The sequence below is a fragment of the Eulemur rufifrons genome, chromosome 7 (genome assembly GCF_041146395.1).
Source record: "Eulemur rufifrons isolate Redbay chromosome 7, OSU_ERuf_1, whole genome shotgun sequence".
NCBI classification, from domain to species: domain Eukaryota; kingdom Metazoa; phylum Chordata; class Mammalia; order Primates; family Lemuridae; genus Eulemur; species Eulemur rufifrons.
The window spans coordinates 267,906,369-267,925,514 of record NC_090989.1 but is presented as its reverse complement, the minus strand read 5'-3'; the positions used below and the strand labels follow the sequence as shown (position 1 = coordinate 267,925,514).

At 58.8% G+C, this 19,146-nt stretch overlaps 1 protein-coding gene across 1 annotated transcript in view; it reads right to left on the bottom strand.

Moving 5' to 3' along the window:
• Positions 1-19,146, bottom strand: part of COL27A1 (collagen type XXVII alpha 1 chain) — a 136,910-nt gene that overhangs the window by 29,398 nt on the left and 88,366 nt on the right. The window contains exons 26-36 of the mRNA XM_069476710.1: positions 17,496-17,549; positions 17,317-17,370; positions 13,547-13,600; positions 8,351-8,404; positions 7,799-7,843; positions 7,658-7,702; positions 7,314-7,367; positions 6,312-6,365; positions 5,413-5,466; positions 4,116-4,169; positions 2,166-2,219 (exon numbers count right to left, since the gene is read on the bottom strand). Coding sequence (XP_069332811.1) covers positions 2,166-2,219; positions 4,116-4,169; positions 5,413-5,466; positions 6,312-6,365; positions 7,314-7,367; positions 7,658-7,702; positions 7,799-7,843; positions 8,351-8,404; positions 13,547-13,600; positions 17,317-17,370; positions 17,496-17,549 — 576 coding nt within the window. The remainder of the gene's footprint in view (positions 1-2,165; positions 2,220-4,115; positions 4,170-5,412; positions 5,467-6,311; positions 6,366-7,313; positions 7,368-7,657; positions 7,703-7,798; positions 7,844-8,350; positions 8,405-13,546; positions 13,601-17,316; positions 17,371-17,495; positions 17,550-19,146) is intronic.

Sequence of the window (19,146 nt, the reverse complement as noted above, 5' to 3'; positions counted from 1 at the left end):
GAGATGCCCGGCGTCCTCGGACCCCTGCCAATGCTCAGAGGAGCCCTGCAAGTTGCCTAGTTCAACCTCTCAATTTATGGATGGGAAAACTGAGGCCCGGAGAGAGGCGAAGACTCCCCAACACCACTCGTAAGTCAGGGGCGGAGCACGGGTGAGAACCCGGGGTTCTGGCTCCTTCTAATTCCAGAGTTCCCTGCTCAGGGGACAATATCCCCCTCATCCCTGGGGTTATGCTGCCTAAGTTCAAATCTTGCTGCCAACACTCAATAGCTGTGTGACGCTGGGCAAGTTTCCTCATTTGTGAAATAAGGATCAAAGGATTACCGAGCGGATTGAAAGAGATAAACCACATAAGCAGCTCAGCACAGCGTCTGGTGCATGAGCGCGGGATAAAGGTTAACATGAGTCACCACCACCTCCAGCTGGCTGTCAGCAAAGAGATACGGGCATAAAAGTACTCTACAAACTATAAAGTGCTACCCTAGACACATCCAAGACGTATTTTTCACCATGAGGCGATTCCATAAAGAAAACAGTGTCTCCCGGGATTCACGCGAAGACCAGGGAGGATGCTGTGCATCTGAATGACTACTCTGGTCCAAGGACTAGGGTAGGACTGGCTTTGGCAGGAATAAAAGAGGACGAAGCCCCGACCAAGGAGGCAGGAAAAGTGGAGAAAAGAGAGTCTGCGTGAGGCACCCAGCCTGGAGGACGCCCTCCTGTCCCGTCCTGGCTGGGACTCCTGGAAGGAGGTGGCCACCCAGAAGTGAGGGAGGAGGCCGCTGCATCGTGCCTCAGTTTCCTCAACTGTCAAGAGGGGATGGTAATGGAGCTGATAATAGCGTGGGAGAGCTGCTGGAAGGATCAAATGGGTTAATTCCTGTAAAGCCCTGAAGGTGGGTGGTGCTTAGCACGTGGCAAGTGCGCAAAGCATTTTAGCCACAATGTTCCTCAGCATCGCCACAGTGTAGCGGACACTCGCCAAAGGGCACGGAGGGGCCGTCAAATGTCCCAGGTTTTCCGGGCCAGGACTCAGCTGTGCCCTAGGATGCAGCAGGGTTGGGGGCAAGAGCAGGGAAACAGGTGACAGGCAGGGAGCACTCTTACCCTTGCAAGAAAACACAAGCAGGCAGCAGGGGCCTGTCACCAAGGCACCCTGGGAGACAGAGGCCCCTGCCCCAGAGAAGGGGCCGCTTATCTGAGTTCACAGGGAGAGGAGGTGGGTGACGGAGGGGATCCCGGGCGTGGCACTCAGGACCCTGGCTGGGAACTGACTTGCACAGGGTGGAAGGCCAGCCCTGGGGAAAGCCCACCTGGGGGGCCAGGGGCAGGCCTGGGCTGGAGGGGGGCTGGTAGGTGGCAGTTTAGGTGAGCCCAGGTGCCCCTTTAGGGTCCCCAATCTGCGGCTGACAGGAGACTTACAGGAAGCACCAGGGCTGAGTTAGTCCAACAGGCTTTGGGACCTGTGAGCCAAGGGTTTGAATTTCAGATCCTCCACTCACAGCCATAGACTCTGGATGGATAAATCCCTGCCTTCCTATGAGCCTCAGTCTTTTCACCTTTAGAATGGGCATGGCACATGGCGTGGCAGAGTGAGGCAAGGCTTTGGAGCCAGACTTGGGTCCTGGATGTGCCAATTACTAGCTGTGAGTCCTCAAGCAAGTTGCTTAACCTCTCTGAATCTCCGTTTCCTCATCTAAAGACAGAATTTACCTTGTAGCATTGATCAAGGTGGTACATAGAAAGTGCTTAGCATAGTACCTGGCACATGTGTGACTGGTCTGTAGGTCATTGGGGGTGATTATTATTTTCCTGATCTTTTAGGGGAAGATAATAGATATCGAAGCCCTTGGCCCTGGGCCTGGCATAGAGCGGGTGCTCAGGAACCTGCTTAGTCAAGGGAAGCTGACGTTTTAAGGTAAAGGGCAGCAAGGAAGACTGGAAGGAGGTGACAGCCCCCAGTCCAGCTGAGCAGGCAGCCCATGGGCAGGGTGGGGCGGCTGCTGGACACCGTGGACCCTTCCCCACCCTGCTCTCGACGGGAGCGGGAGGTCTGATCCCAGAGCTTTGTGGGAACACGGTGCTTCTGGGAGGAAACTTGGGTCTTAGATGGGAGAGCAACACTCTCCCAGAACACCCCTCTTCCCCAGACCCTGGGGACTTACCTTCAGTCCGTCGGGCCCCATAGGGCCACTGTCACCCTCTAGGCCTGGCTCTCCCTGGAAAGGGTGATGGGGAAAGACAAGGTGACGTTACTGGAGAGGGGACCCAGTGTGCTTTTCCTGCACCGCCCCCACCAGGCAGGACCCCCACCCCCAGATCTCCATGCAGTGGGACCCTGGCACACAGTAGGTGCACAGTAGCCAGGGGCTGAGATAACGAAGGAGCAGGAGGGTTGAGGTGGCCTCAGCTCTCCAGAAAGGGGGCGCAGACCCCCAAGCCAGACGGCTCTGTCTGCAGGGTGATGCACGGCGGGGGCTCCACAAAGGCACGAGTTAGGAAGTGCTTATCACAGAGCTGTCCTGGACGCCGTGTCCAGTTTGCGCGGCTGGACGGGGGAGGCAGTGTGGCCTAGCAGTTAAGAACAGCTTTGACACCAGATAGATCCCAGTATCACGTCTGGGTTTTCCGTTCCCTGGCCGTTTGACCACTACTTAGCTAAGCAAACTACCTAGCCCCATGGGAATTTGTTTTTTCATCTGACACCATTGCCTTCAGGGTTGCTGGAAGGCCCAGTGTGAGCACCCACAAACGGGCAGCCATTCGCGATATTATTACTGGAACTGGAATAAGCTTGTATGGAACCCCTTGGTGGAATCCCATGTCTCAGATGAGGAAAGTGAAGCCAGTCTTTGAACTTTCTTGCCAACAAATCTGGAAATGACAGCAAGAACCCCGAGCTCCCGTCTGACCCTCAACCAGCCTTGTCCTTCCAGCTCTCGAGATGCCCCTGGAGCCCTCAGTTCTCTAATGGCCATCAAATTCAGTTTGGGTCTCTCTCTCTCTGCTTCTAGAACTCACAGCTATTCGGAATCTGACCTGGAAGGGCCCTCAGAGCCCATTAGAAGCAGGGATGGCAAAGATGTAACAGGTGTGTGGATTCAGCTACTCTTGTACCCACAGCAGACATCAGTAATCAATTGCTGGAACATAAGCTCCAGAGACAGGCCTCCTGTGACTCGCTGCTGCGCTCCCAGTGCCTCAAGAAAACCATCTGACACACATGGGCACGGGATGAGTGCTCATCATTCTCTTTCCTACTGAGCCTCGATCGAGCCTCAGGATCCTTCTTAACACAGTCCTCTAAGAAGACTCTACTGATCAATCTTTGTGGACACCCAATATTTACCATTTCAGGGCTTCGAGCTCCACACTCATCCTCTCTCACCCCATGTCCTTCTCCTTTCATTTTAGGTCTTAACTCAATTTGTGCAGCCTCAGTAACCCTTGGGCCACAGGTAGTACGAGGCATTGGAAAAAGGGAAGATGAGAAATGAGCATATGTGAGTTGGGGTCCTGGTGGCCCCACGAACTGAGACCCACACTAACTCCCTCTCCCTCCTGGGCCCCACCTCCCCGCTCTGTCAGGTGCCACAGGACAGCTGCTCAGCATCCTCACCGTGCCCCGGGGGGCTCCGTTCAGGCAGGGACCTGATAAACTGGCACACAGCATAGAGAGGGGGACACGGGGGCTTGTACAGCTTCTTAGAGCAAGACAAGCTTTGCGGGTTTCTTTTGGAAAAGTAGAAGATAACTTTCCGTGGAATGGTTTTTGAGGGTAAACACGTGTTTTTCAATGAAAGCGCTCGGAGGTCAAGTAAGTTTGGAAGCCCTGGATTAATCCAAAAGACACCAATTTCTTGATTGCAGGACTTCTGAGAGCCTTGAAAATGCTAATGTGTAAGAGGGAACCCTGTCCCCAATATTTTGACCACAAAAGTCTTTTCTCTAGATTGGGGAAATGCCGTTCTATCAATAGAGGCTAGGTGCAGAGATTCATGGTCTATTTTTGCAGATGGGGAAACCGAGGCTCAGGGAGAGTGAATACAGTCCCCCTCCCCCGCATCCACACACCCTAGGGGCTTTTCAGGGAGAATGAATTTGCTCCAACTTACCCGCTGCCCAATGAGGCCCTGCTCCCCAGGGGTGCCCAGGGGTCCGAGGTCACCCTAGGAGAAGCCAAACATGAGTCCACGGGGTGGGCAGGGCCGATCCCAGCCCTCCCCACCCCTTCCTGTTTTCATCAGCTCTGACTTGGGTGGGGGAGGGGGACCAAAGACCAAAGAGAAATTGTCAAACACCAAACAGAGCCCCTGTTCCAAATAAGACCCAGCCCTGGGCCTCTGCCAGTCCAGGACCACCTTCACCACGACCACCACCACCATCATCATCATCACTGACACACAGCGCTGTTCTAAGGACTTGCTAGTATTAACACATTGACTTTCACAAGGGCCCCGCAGGGAAAGGTGTTCTTCTTTTAGAGATGAAGAGACGGAGCCACTGAGGGCGCAGGAAGCAGCCCACGCTCTCACGGGGCTAGTACGCGACAGATTCAGGACCCAAACGCGGCTGGTTTGGCTCTGGCAGCGTCAGACGCAGGGATAGCCACCGTGTGACCGGCCACCTCCTTTCCTCTCCCTCGAGAGACTCGGAGAGAAACCCAGACGAGGAAGAAGCCCTAAATGAGCCAGAATAAATGTCACCCGCCCCTTTAAAGACCCTAAAAGTGTCCTTCTCATCTAAGGATTTCCAAGCTCTTCTCCCTGCCGGTGACTGGGGGCACAAGGAGACGGCAGAGCTCTGAGCCCCCAGTCCCACTTCCACCAGGGTTACATACGGGGTGCTTTCCTTCACTGGCGTTCGAGAAAGGACTCTGGAACTAGGCCAAGTCCGACCGCGCCAGGCCTGGTCCGAGTCCCTCCTTGAGTGGCAGGGACACGCAGGCACAGAAGGGGGTGGTCTGCCTCAAGTCCCACAGCCCCTCTGCCGGCGTCCCAGGCCCTGCCTCAACAATGTCCCCAGGCCGGCCAGCATCGCTCATGGGCTCTGGGGCCTGCGTGAGGAACAGCGGCCTTTTCCAGCCGCGGAACAGGGAGGGGACTCTCCCCAGAGCCCAGGGATCAATGGGCGCCTGTTTCTCGCCAGGTAATGAGGAGCAACGGTGCCGAAATGCAGATGGTATCGCGAGGCCGGGGCAGGTGCCCGAGCAAACATTGCCAGGCAGGGGGCTCCGGGCCGGCTCGCGCTCTGCTGCGGCCCCGGCCAGGCCCCCGCTCCGCAGCCGGGAGCACAGAGAACCCATTATCCCAGGCACAAGAAAGGCCCGTTTCTCTGCCGTGGGGAGGACGTGGCCGCCAGCTGGGAGCTGGTTTCAACAAGTCATTTTTCTCTTCTTTCATCCCGCCTCACCTTCATCCCGGCTTCCCCGGGAAGGCCTGGTTCTCCCACTGCACCCGGTGGCCCCTGCAAGAAAATGCCATTGGTCTCTCCTAGAGCAGGGACTGGTCCCGAGTTGTAAGTGAGGGGATAACGAGGCCCAGAGAGAGCAAGGGATGTGCGGAGGTCACACAGCAGGGCAGAGGCAGAGGTGGGAGCAGGCTGCAGCTGCTCGGGGCTGGGGGACGGGGCTGGGGGACGGGGCTGGGACGAGGCTGGCTGGCCTCAGGGCTACCTGGAGGCCGCTAGAGCCTCTCCCTCCCCACGAGTGTGGTTTACCACATTGGGAGCCCCTTGGCAAGCGCGAGGAGGAAAATTTCGTGATTCACATAACGAGGGGGAGGAAGCCCACGGATGCTATGTTCAGGGCCAAGTGATTCTACTCTTCTCTCCGCAGCCAGGGCGCCAGGGTGGGAGGGGTCCTGAGGTGTCACCATCAGCAGGGCTGCAGCCCTGGCATAAACCTGGGGCTGTTTTTCCCTCTGGATAAGGCAGGGGTGTCTGAGGCCCCTTCCAAGCTCACGGGCTGGATCTACGGTCAAACCTCTGTGCAGGGGTGAAGCCCCAGCAAGGTCACGGGCAGGAAGCATTGCTGCTTTCGGTGGTGGCAAAAGAGACACTGCCAATGCCCCACGAGGATCCTGGCACCCCTGCGTCCCACCAGTGTCCCCGGACTGGGAGGCCAGTGCCTCACCCTAAGGCACGGGGATGGGTCTACCCTCTCTGCCAGGGCCCCACCCTTCGATCTCTCAGCACTCGGTTCAACACCATCTCCCTGGGCTGGGACAGGGAACGGCACACGGGAGAAGGGCTGGGAGGGACCAATGTGTCCCAGCAGCATCAGGGGACGAACAAGGGTCCCTTACTCTCACCTTGGGTCCCATCTCTCCTGGAGGCCCGATTGGCCCCTGGGGTCCCTGGGGGCCCTGGAAGACAGACAGACACACACACACAGTTGGGAGGGGCCAGCCTGGGCTCCCTTTGGGGTGTGGGACTCTATAATGCAGCCTGCAGGGGTGAGGGAGGGAGAGGACCCCCGAACCTGGGACTCTGCAGCCCACCCCAGCTGCACGGAGGGTCCCGGGTCTGCAGCTCCCCCTCACCACTCGCCTCCGTCATATCCCCTCTGGTCCAGCTGCACACACTCTTCTGTTCTACCTGAAGCCCAGGTGGGCCCTCCCCGGCCCAGAAAGCTAGCTCTTGAGCCTTGCTCACTCTGTTCCCCCTGCCTGGAATGCCCTTCCACCTCCGATCCACCTCTAGAAACCTCCACCCCCACCCCCAGCCAATCCATTGTTCCAAAGGGCAACTCTCTGGGCCTCAAGATGTGGGCACACAGCAGCCCCCCGGGGACGGGAGCCTCTGTCCTCTCCTTGCCACCTCCTGGAGCACCACGCTCCAGCCTCCTCCCGGGGCTCCCCTGTGGTCCCCTGCACCCATCCTTCCAGGGGCATCTTCCGAAGGGCAAGGCGATCACCCACTCTGCTTCAAGCCCTTCAATGGCTCCCCACTGCCCTTGGGACAAAGAGCGGACACTCCGCGGCCCCTCCTGCCTCCCCGAGGTCCAGCCAGCTCACCTTCCCTCCCTCCCTCCCTCCTTCCTTCTGCCTTTCACTGCGCTAAGCACTCTCCATATATTTCATCTTCACAACAGAATGGCAAGGTGGAGACAATCGCCCCGTTTTCCTATGAAACAAACTGGGGGGCGAGTGAGCTCAGACTCCAACCCAGAGCCCCCGGCTCGTGCTCTCTCCACCAGTCACGGCCGGGCCCACCGGGGGTCTCGGTCCAACCGCTCTCCTTGTCTGAGCACCTGGCCTGTTCCTGCAGGTGCCAGCACCAAAGATGCAAGAGAAGGAGGGAAGGGCACTTACCGGTTCTCCTGGGAGGCCCTTGGTGCCTGGGGGGCCCGAGGGACCCGGGATGCCCTGCAGAGACAAGGCAAAGGTGACCTTAGTCCCACCATGGCCTTCTGCACCCTCCTGTCTGCTGACCTCAGGCAAGCTGTCGTAGGGTATCAGGGTCCTACCCCTCCACTGGGTGACAGATGGGAAGACGGAGACCCGGGGGAGGGGACATGCTAGAGGAGCTTCAGTGCAGGGCGTGGGCAGCTAGGACCTTTGGGGTTTCCACAGAAGGACGGGAACTTGGTTAAAGTGGCTGTTACCTACCCCCCAAAGGCCCCACATAGAGAATTTCAAGAACTGGGGCTACTTACGGGAAAGCCACGCAGGCCCAGGTGGCCTCGCTCACCAGCCACACCCTGGAAGCACATGTGGGGTCATTAGAGGCACAAATCACAGAGCAGGGAGCAGGGAGGGGCCCGGCGGCTGGCCTGCTCGGCCGTGGCCTGACATACCTGCTGTCCAGGCCGGCCCGGTCTGCCCTGTGGTCCTGAAGGGCCCTGCGGGAGGCAGAGCACGTGAAGGTGGGAGAGGGTGCTGGGGAGGACCCCTCACCACGAAGGGACCCGCCCCTCCACGGGAGATCAAGGGAACCCATGAGATCGAGGAGCCACCCCTCTGCCCATGGTGCAGGCGGGAAAACTAAGGCCCAGCGAGGGGAGTGGCTTACTGGGCTCTGGGTGAGGCACCAAGGACCCCTGCTACTGACACTGCGAGAGGCAGAGTCTCAGCTCCCAGGGGCCCTGGTGGGGCTTGGGGTCCGGGGAAGGGGTCACAGGACACGTGTGATTCCTTCTCACTCTCTCTTTCCTGCTGTCTCTTGCTCTGGGCTTGCAGTGGGGCCCAGGAGCAGTGGAGGGCTGAGCTCCGGGAACGTGCCCTGCAGCCTCTCCGGGGCTCCCCGCGTCCCTAAGGGGCCTGGCGCTGAGGACGGTGTGAGCTGTGGTTCTCGGATTCTGGGCCCAGCGTGGGAGGAGTGAGGGAGGGCAGGCCGCGGGGGTAGGTACCTTCAGGCCCCTGGACCCCTGCTCCCCAGCTGGTCCGTCCGGTCCTCGGGGGCCCTGGAATAGGAAAAGGGAATAGCACACTGGACAGCAGGGGTCTCCCTTGGGCTGGGAACCAGAGGGTGGCTGCCCAGAGCCTGGGCCTTTCCCTGCACCAGCCTGGGCTCCCTCCTCCTTCCACCTCCAACACGCTCCCACCTGCTGGAGATCACCCCAGCACAGTGCCTGCTGAGATGGCTCTGCAGGTACTCTGCTAGAAGCCCTACCCTTCCAGAATGGGGCTGGTGCATGAATGGCCCTGTATAAAGAGACCCTGGGGGGGGGGGGGTGTCACTGAGCCAGCCCATTTCACAGACCTGGAGACTGAGGGCCAGGGTCAAGATACACATGGCCAAGTCCCCACTGCCAGCTCTTCAGGCTCTGTTACCGCACACTTCCCAGAGCACATGTGGGGCAGAAACGGGTGGGACCACAGACCCTCATGGAAAGTGACAGAGCAAGACCTGGGGAAGGTCTGCAAGTGGCCAGATGTGTACAGCAGCCCCCTCTTGAGCCAGATGTGCAACTGAGCTGGCAGCTCACGGAGGAAGCTCCGGCATGAGGAGGGGCAGGAACGGGGCAGGGGTGTGACAAGGGAGCAGAGTCAGGCTGCTGATCCCTGGAGCCCTGGGCTCAGGTCTGACCCCCAAGACAGGGTCCCCGCCTGCTGGGAGGCCCCGGGGGCAGGTGGAGTCCAGCCCCTTCTCCCACTGCACAGATGGGAACAATGAGGCCCAGCCAAGGGAAGTGGCTTGTCCAGGGTCCCTCAGTGTCCCCTCCATGGGGATTCCCGCAGAGACACAGATGGGATGGGGTCTCTTGGCAAAGGCCCCTGGAGAACAGTGTGGGGTTTGTTCTGTAGGGGGTCGGAAGAGGCCCGTGTTGGGGGCACAAAGAGCGTCCTGTGAGGGTGATCCCACCCCAGCCTGGGAGCCTGGGGACCCACCGGCGATTCGCCCCCAGACGAAAAGAGCTGGGAGTGTCTGGGTGGGGGAGAGGATGAAGAATGAGAAAACTTAATGAAAAAAATTGTTTAAAAATCAAATAAAGAAATTCTCGATTAATAGTTGAGCCAGAAAAAGTGAAAATCCTACTTCTCAGCCACCTGGAGTTCCCAGCGCTTGGATTTCTCGCACAGCCTGAGCAGGCCCCCACTGATCCAATAAACCTGGCACGGAGGCCGCGGCCCAGGCCAGCCGCTCAGCCGGGAGTCAGCGTTCCCAGCAACGCCAGGGGCCAGGCCCCGGCTCACGGTGGGGTCTTGTGCCAGGCACAGGGCTGCTCAGGAAATGTGTGTGGGGACGCGTAACTGCTCCTCGCCAAGCCTCAGTTTCTCATCTCTGAAACAGGGGCAGGAAATCCCTCCCTGAGGCAGGAGCTAATGCACGCAGGCAGCCCAGCCCCGACACGCAGGAAGGGCTCGGGAGAGGCTGGCTCCGTCCCTGCCGGGCTCTGCCAAAGGAGCCTGCGGGCTCCGCAGAGGCAGGGACACAGAGGAGTGGCTTGGCGAATCTGGACTTGGTCTGCTCTGCAGAACAGGCAGCCCACGTTAAGCGATGTAAAACCAGCGGCGCGGAGCGTGTACACAGATTCCAGACGAGGTCTGATGAAGAATGAGCCAGGTTCCAGCAGAACGAGCCATCTCCAGGGGGTGCTACAGGGCTAGCACGCTAGTCCTGGGAGCAGGGGTCAGGCGGCTGTTCCCTGGAGCCCTGGCTGGTGTGCTGTGTGACCCCAGGAAAGTCCCTTTCCCTCTCTGGGCCTCGGTCCATGTGACCCTGTCAGACTACATGTTAGACTGAACACCTCTGATTCACGGCCACAGGCCTGGAGCCAGATTGGGGTGGGGTGCCCAGGTCACAGGAGATGGGACAGAGGCTGAGCTGACGGGTGGACAACTGAGTCCTCCTGACAGGTGGCCTCTGGCTCTGTGCCCAGTTGAGGCATAAACTCCCTAGAGACGGGTAGCTCTGAGAGCGGCTTGGAGGCTCAGAGGAGTCGGGGGCTTGGCCTGAATCACACAGCACGCTGTTTGTCCTAGGAATCAAAGCCTTCCGGGAGAACGATTATGTGATCTAATAATAATAGTAACAGCAGCAGCAGCAGCAACTGTGAAAGCTATTATCCTCATTTGTCAAATAAAGGCACGGGCTCAAATAAAGGGCGGAGGTGAATTTGCCTAGGGTCACACGCCTAGTAAGGGGAGCAGGAGGCAGAATTTGAAAGTCAGCCAGACGATGCCAATTTTTTTCGCCACTGCCTGTCACTGTTTATCAGAAACGGAGTGAGCTCTCTGTCACGGGGAGTGTGCAAGTCAGGGCCCAGAGGAGCCTGCCAGAGAGGTTGTGCACTGGGACACGGAGTTGGAGAGGACAGATGTCTACAATCCCTATTATCTGGGAGAACCCGATATCCCAGTGGGGCATCAGAGAGCTCAGGGAGGAGCTGGCCTGGCTGGGGAGGGAGAAGGCCACCAGCTTCCCTGTGTTCCCAGTCCCCCTGGGCAGGGGAGGAGCGAGGGCAGCTGCATACTCCAACCCTTGCTCTGGCCACTCTGCGGCGGCTCGTCCCTCGTCCCTCAGGTCCCCAGTCCTGCCCCTCCTTCCTCAATGAACGTGGGCAGGCCCACCCCACCCCGCCCCGCTGGAGGCCAGCCTGGGCTTCTATCACAGCCACATGTCTCCTCTCTTGTATCTGCTCCCCGAGGAAGATGTTTGCGGTCACAGCTGGGGCTGCCCTCCCGCCAGGCCCGGGGTCAGGCTTGGGAGGGAGGAGCCTGTGCCCAGGATAGGAAATCTGGCCCGCTACAGTTCTTGTGAAAAGGGACAGAAGAGGGAGAGGGGTGAACACATGCCATTACTGCTTCATGCTGCTGCCCGGGCTGGCGTGCACCAGGTTCAAGGCGCTCGTTAAGTGATTGAATCCCCGCAGCCACCCCACCAGGCTGGTTCTGTTGCTCACCCATTTCACAGAGGAAGAACCAGAGGCCCAGGGAGGGGAAATCAGTTGCCTGAGGTCCGAGAAGAGCCGGCATTTGTGGCCAGGGCTGCTAAGCAGTATCCCCAACTCACAGAATAGTCTTGGCCGGAAGCACTTCAGTTTCAGAATCCTTCCTGCCTCCTCGGAAGGAGGAATTAGTCACCCACCTGAGTGCCTGGGAAGAAGGCTCAGAGAGGTTAAGAAACCGGCCTGAGGTGCCACAGCTGGTAAGTGGGACGGCTGAGACTTGCCTCTAGGCCTGCCTGACCCCAGAGCCCCCACTATTCTGACTGGGGCCGGCGGGCCCAGGCCCTAGCCAGCAGCCCCGCCAAGAGCACAGCGTTGGGCCTCCCTGCCCCCGGCCGCAAACCCTCAGTGCTGGTTCTTCCTGGGGCACATGGCAGGATGGGCGCACACAGGCAGAAGGCAGGCAGGGCCCTGCAAACCTCCAAGTCCATTCCCCTTGGCACATGTGGGGAAACTGAGGCCTTTCTAAAGGCACAGGGCAAGCCAGGAGCTGAATTAGCACTTGCCCAGAAGTGAGCTCTTTCGCAGGCTCAGTGGGTGCCCTCTCGGGCCCCACCTCAGTGACCCCACCTGAGAGGTGGCCAAGGGCGGCCTATTGGGCAGGGGACCAAGGGAGCCGATCCCAGAGGTCTTGCATTCCTGCCAAACCCAGCGGGCGAGGGGCTCCTTTTCCCAATGCTCACCTCCCGGCCCCGCAGACTTTGATGTGGTTGGAAGCCTGGGTTTCCTCAAGCAGGAGATACATTCTTCGAGCCACTGCTGGGGAGGGTGGTGGGGATGGCTGGGGGGAGCCCAGCGACTAGTGGGGAGCCGGAGCCTCACATCTGGGGCAGGGCTGGGGGCCTGGGCCGGCGCAGCTCACCCGCCAGCGAAGGTGGCTTCCTGGCGCGGGAGGTCATGTACACGGCATCAGGATGGAACCTGGCTGCCCTGGGGCCGCGGCCCCCTCGAAGAGACCCAGAGGACACGGGCCCTGGAGGGGCCCTGCCCGGCCAGAGGAATGCCTCTTAATCTCCCCTCTCCCAGGCCGGCTGCTCAGGCCATCTGGTCTGGGGGAAGTTTTAAAACCATTTGACATCCAGCCAAGAGAAGAATAATTATCACAGATCCCCTGTATGGAGCTTGGATATCAGGCCTGGGCTGCCCACTCCACCTGTCCCATCGTTCCCCTGGACACTGAGGCTGCGTGGCCTGGCACCTGTACACCAGTTGGCAGCAGAAGGCCATCCCATCAACCTCCTTGCATGACTGAAACAAGGCTGAATGCAGCATGCAAAAGAGCTACATTCCCTGGGTTCACATTCCAGCTCTGTTACTTTCTAGCTGTGCAGCTTAAGGCAAGTGACCCAACCTCTCTGTGCCTCCCTCTCCTCATCTATAAAATGGGAATAAGAATAGCACCTCCTGACAGGGAAGTGTTGAGGATTAAACAGGTTCATGCATGTGATAGACAGTGCCTGACACAGAGTCAGTGCTGGTGACGATCCCTGGCTACTGTGCTCAGGCCAGCCCTTGTCTAAAACCCTCTGTGGCTCCCCATTACCTTTGGAGCATTGCTATAGTTTCTGAGGTCCTGACTCGCTTGGTGCCTGCTAAGTCTTGGCCCCATCCCTCCTCCCTGTCCCTCTGGTGACCCTAGGGATCCCTAGATGTGCCACACTTTCTCACCTTAGGGCTTTCCCTGCCAATCCCTCTGCCTGGAACCTGGCATCAGCTCAAGCACTGCCCTTTTCTAAAATCCAGGCTGCCCGTACTTCCCCCATCCACATGTGGATGACCCTGTACTGTACCGCCTGTGTCTGCCAGACAGGCCATGTCTGTCCGTTCTCCATGGTATCTGCAGAGCCACCAACAGCGGCTGGCATATAGTAGGTGCTGAATAAACAGTGGTTGAATGCATGAACGAACAAAGCACTGGTACGAGAGAGCCCACCTGTGCCTGTGGGATGACAAGGCTCAGAAGTGGGCTGGAAAAATGGGTGTGGGTGGGTCCCACACCAAGCCAGGACCAGGGCCAGCCGGGAACCCTGCCTGGTGCTGCGAAAGTCACAAATCAGTGGGACAGGGACTGGGAGGAGGTCTCCAGCAGGTGGCCCTGTTCCAAGCATGTCCCCTCCCACCAGCATCAGCTCCCAGGAGCTGGGCCCAACTTACCCGACGTCCCTTTGGTCCCCTCATGCCTGGTGGGCCTCGAGATCCTGGAGGACCCTGGGGGAGGAGGAAGAGTTGGAGAAGGCCCCTATCCAGGCAGCATGGGGGCAGAGCCTGAAGGCTGCTCAGGAGCAGCCCGGCCCCGCTGCCCCCGTACTGAAGGATGGGGCGCCCGGCCCACTGGGAAAGCAGCCTCCAGGCCGCAGCCCTGGGCACAGCTCCTGCCCGGGGTTACGTGGGGCTCAGCTTCACCCTTTCCTGGGAATCCGGGTGGTTGGGAGGAAATTCCCCGGATGAGCTACTTCCTCTTTCTTTCTCTCAAATCGACCAGAAGCCACGACAGCATCTCTGACCAAAACTCTCTTCAAATTCCCCTCTCCCTCTTTCTCCTCCATCAGCGAGGAGAGTGTGGGGCCCCGAGTTCTGCCCCACAGCCCCCACCCTGAGGGCCAGCAGAGCCCCAGATGTCCTCCCCCAGGGCAGGGAAGCAGGAATAACCCTGAACGCAGCCCTGAGGTGCCCTCGGGAGGCAGAGGCCCGTGGGAGAGGGACAGGGGGAAGGAGGCCAGGTGGGGAAGCAGGGTGGGAGCACCGAGAAGGGCGCGGGCCTGGCCCGGCCACCCCGCGTGGGAAGGAGCAGGGAGAGACAGGGACAGAGACAGGGATAGGGACAGGAAGTGGGGCGGCTCTGTTCTTTGGATCCTCAGTGCCTGGCCTGGCACAGGCACACGACAGGTACTCAGGAATCCGCTGCATGAATGAGGGACACATGAACGATGAGGAGGGCGGAGGGGAGGAAGGACGCAGGCCGCCTGATGCCCATTTCTCTCCCTCTGACTCCAGGCCCAGCCTGACAGCCCCACGCTGTGACTTCACCCACCGGCCAGCCATGGCCCTCTGCCAGTGTCAGGACCCTCCCAGCTCTGCCGCGACCCCCAGACTGTGTGTGCTCCCGTCACCAGGCAGAGACAGCCTCACTCCCCTCCTCCAAATACCATTTGCAGCCTCAGGACAAACTCTTGCTGCCTACAATTCTCTCCCCATGGCCCGGCGGGTGCAAACCCAGCTGCCGTCACCGGGCAGACCCCCTGACAGATGGTGCCGAGGGGCTGATGTGAGGGGCTGGGTCCCAGGCTGACCCCGTGTCAGGAGAGCAAGCAGGGTGTGGCCCCAGCTTGGCCCAATAAAAGGCAGCTCTGACTTCCGGATAGTGGAGAAGACAAAGACTGGGTGAGAATGGACCATTCCATAGTGTGATCTCGGTGCTCAGAAGGCAGGCAATGTACCGCTGGGAAATTTCCAGAGCCAAGTCTCTATCTCACGCAGTAGAGTGCTCAGAAAAGCAGGCCGTAGCACCAGAGAACCTGGGTCCAAATCCTGGCTCTGCCACTCATTGATTGTGCCGCCTTAGGCAAGTTACTTAAACTCACTGGGCCTCAGTTTCATCATCTATAAAATGGGGATAAGACGAGTCCTTACCTCCTAGAGTTGTTGAGAAGACGAAATGACAAGGAAAGTCTTCAGTAAAAGGTGGGAGGATGTCAGAACCGGATGCCAGACCCAGCTCTGGCCACTGGGCGACCCTGGGCTCCCCCAGTAGTGGGGATAGTAATCTTGGCTGACCTCAATGGACTATAGGTGAACATGTTAAAGTGACTGGCATAGTGGGAAAATGCCAGGCAGATGTAGACAGTATCACCAGAAATGTCACTTGAATGGTAACAGACTTACTAATAATGGTGGTAACTATCGTATCTAACAGATAGTTATCACCATCCACTGAGCACGGAGTACGTGCAGGAAGTGTGCCAAGCACGACACTGTGCACGATACCATCGCTCACAGCAAGCTCGCGAGAAGGCAGCGCGATGCTGCCTCACAGAGGAGGAGACTGAGGCTCAGAGGAGCCAGAATGCTGCCCAACAGTCACACGGGGTTTCACTCCCACGTGTCTGATCCTGAAGCTGGTTTTCGGGGTCCCCGTGCTGGCCTGCTTCCCCGTGGCCGTGGGGCGGCTGCTTGGCCAGGGGACCAGCCCCGTGCCATAGCAGGGGAGGGACACTTGCCCAAAGCAGCAAGTGACCATCTGACTTCACTAATTCTGAGCGAACCCATGAACAGGTGGAAGCACTGAGGAAGCTTGGTGGGGTGGGGAGGTGAGTGGGGCCAGGGAGGCAGGATTCAGAGGAGGCCTGCACCTCGCTTCTCTGCACCAGCTTGAATGTCCCCGCTGTTTTCCCATCTCCCACTGGCCTTCCATTTTGTCCCAGTGACTCAATCCCAGGCTCTCCTCCTCCCACTGGACAGAAGGGAAGACTGAGGCCCAGGGACGCTGAGGTCCCGGGGTGCGGAGGTAGAATTCGATGATGGACCTAAGCGACCTTGTTCTTGGCCTTCGGCTGTAGCCAGGCACCTCCCACACTGATGGGCTCCAATCACTTTGTCTCTGCCGCTGGGAGGGAGGCTGGGGGTGCCGGACCCTCGGATTCCAAGCCGGGTGCCTCGGCTGCCACGTGAACCCCACCCGTCAGGACACTGGTCCTCTGACCGCCTGATTCTACCCCCAACAGTCCCACTTGCACGTCACCAGCCCCTCCAGCCCCAGGCCAGACGTGGCTTTTCCTCCTCCTCATGCACAGGGCAAAAAGCATGTCTCTGGGAGCCCAGAGTGCTGGCTCTCAAAAGGATTGTGAGTACGGACAGAGCCACCTGGCGCTCGGCATCATCTTTGGATGATAGTTACTTACACCCAGGCTTTTCACTCTTGGACTAGCCCCTCCATATTCCTCGTCAGCACCTAGCATGGCCTGGCACATAGTAGGTACTCAGTAAGTCTGTTAATGACTGGGAGAATGTTTAGACTCAAGACCCCCCTAGAAAGTGAGAGTCTTAAGAGCAGGATCTCTTTCTTACCAGTTTTGCACCTGCAGGGCTGAGCATATGCACACTGTAGGTGCATGGAAAAGACCGGAGACTGAGTTCGCCTTGCTTCCCTCATTGGTGCAGAGAACCTGCCTGGGTGAGCTTCCCTCACCCGGGGGTCCTCATCAGACCCCAGGGAACTCCTCAGTGTGGCCTTTGCAGGGACATGGGCTTCGCAGAGCCTCAGGATCTGAGCCCGGGCTGGGCCTCTCCGCCCACACTGGGGAGTGGGCTCCCAGCTCGGGGCCTGGCCTTGGCTGAACCCAGCGCCCTTCCCCAGTTTCCACCCTCCGTCGGCAGGAACAGGGCCCGAAGCAAGCTCCAGCTGCTCCAAATGAGAGCAACCCGTCCCCCCACATCACTCTGGGGAGGGGAAGGGACCCCTGAACCTGGGTGCTCCAGCCACACCTGTCCCGCTGCTCCCACCACTGTCTGCCTCGAGATCACAGGAACATCCCTGCTTCCTCAGTCGTCACAGGCAGCCCAGGCCCCCTGGGCCCCTGGGCTCAGCCCCTCAGTCCTCTTCGCCCGCAGCATTTCCCATCTCGGTGCCTGCTCCTCCTCAGCAGGCGTCATCTACTGAGTTCTCTCCACGGAGATGCTCCCCAGGAACGAACATCACTATGTAATGAGCATTAGGCCCACATTTCATTTAACCCACATGATCTCACTATTAGGACCACAATTATTTTCTCTATTTTTCAGACAAGCAAAATTCAGGCTCAGTGGAGTTCAATGACCTGCCCCAGGTTTACAGGCAGCAAGCGGTGCAGCTGGGACTCAAACCCAGGGCTGTGTGATCCTTCAGTGACAGTGGGTTTGAGCTCACGGAACAGGAGGGCTTTGCTTACCGGGGGTCCAGGATCTCCGGGGGTCCCCACATCACCAGGCATCCCAGGGTGACCCTGCCAAGAGAGAGAAAGGGGGAGCAGTCATCCCAAACGTCTGGGGTACATGGTGGCAGAGGAGAACAGAGCTGTCACTCGAGAAGCAACAGGAGAGGGCAAGAGGATGCAGACTTACTCCTTACCATCGCCCCCTTGGGTCCGGGTGCGCCTGGGGGTCCCATCATGCCGCGATCACCCTGTGACGAAGAAAGCAATGCGGGGAGGTCACAGCCATGGCTGTGGGGGACTCTGGCGGGGGGAGGTGCAAAGGAACATCCAGATGCCCAAGGAGGGGCTGGGGCTGCCCAAGGCCTCCAGAGTCCCTGTCTGGTTCATGGCCACGTCACGCAGGTGGGGATCTGGGGTTTCACTGAGCAGAAACCAAGACCCCCAGCGAGGCCCAGGAGGCCTCTGCACCCCGTGCAGCCTGACACGCAGGGAGCTCCCCTCCAAGCTCGGTCCTGATTAAGGATGCGCTCGTTACATTGTCCCTTTGATCCTGGCCCACATTATGTGGTCCCCATTAGGCCTGGCATCCCCTGGGCGGGGCTTGCTAAGGCAGAAACCACAAAAGAAGGTGTTTCTTTCACTCTCCTCGCTCCCTGTCCAAACCTACATAAGACACTGGAGAATCAGAGATGAAATTCATTCCCTCTCGACCAACCCAGACTGGGCAGAGATGGTGGGTGTAGCAGACAGGGCTTGGCCGGAAGGCAGGGGCTCTGGGTTCAAATCCTGGCTGTTTCTGTGAGGCCCTGTTTCTTACATCCACCCAGCCAGCAAATATTTACTGAGCACCTACTATGTGCTGGGTACTACATGTGAGACCCTGAACCTACATGGTGAGCAGAAATAGAACCGCTCCCTCGGAGCAAGACGCTCAGAGTTTTGGGGGGAGATGGAAGCTGGAGCAGCTGTGGTGAGGGTGGGGGTCACAGCGATAAGGCGTCGTAATAGGGGATGTGACCCACCTGGGGGCAGGGGTGGTCAGGGAACGCCTCCCTCAGGAAGTCTGCTTGAACCAAGGGCTGAAGGATAATTAAGAGGTGTCTAGGCACGAGGGCTGGAGGCAGGTGGGAGTGGGAAGAGTGTGTCTGGCATGGGCATGGTACGGGCGATGGTTTGTAGGTGAGGAGGGACATGGGACATTTGAGCAACAAAAGAAGGCCAGAGCTGGCTTTGACACTGGACTGCAGTTACGTAAGATGTTACCACTGGAGGAAACGGGGTGAAGGGTTCGTGGGACCTTTCTGTGCTATTTTTTGCAACTTCTTGTGAATCTGTAATTATTTCAAAATAAAAACTTTAAAAGGAAGAGGAAGAAGAGAGGAAGGAGGAAGAAGAAGGGGGAGGGGAGGGGGAGAAAGGCAGAGGCCAGAGGATCTGGGATGCAGAGATTGATGCGGAGGCACAAGATGCACCTGGAACGGTAGGTGGGGCCGGACGGGGGTGGGTTCTTCCTCCCTCGGGACCTCGGTCTGTCCACCCAGCCAGTGGGAATGACACCGCCTCTCCCAGTCGGCCTGCTCTGGGGACCAGAGGAGCCCAAGGGAAGGCAGGTGTTGGCCAAGGCCCGTGGTGGGACACGGGAAGCCACAGGCTGTTTCTGAGCCGGGAGCCAACATGAGACTGAGTGTCTCAGGGGGCAAAGCGTGGCCTTTGGTAATGAACGGTGTTCAAATCCCAGCGCTGCCCCTCACTGTCTGGGAGACCTTGAGCAAGGCCCTTTCCCTATTTGAGCCTCCGTTACCTGGAAAACAGCTGCTCGGTGGTCAGCAAGGCAACCTAAGGAAA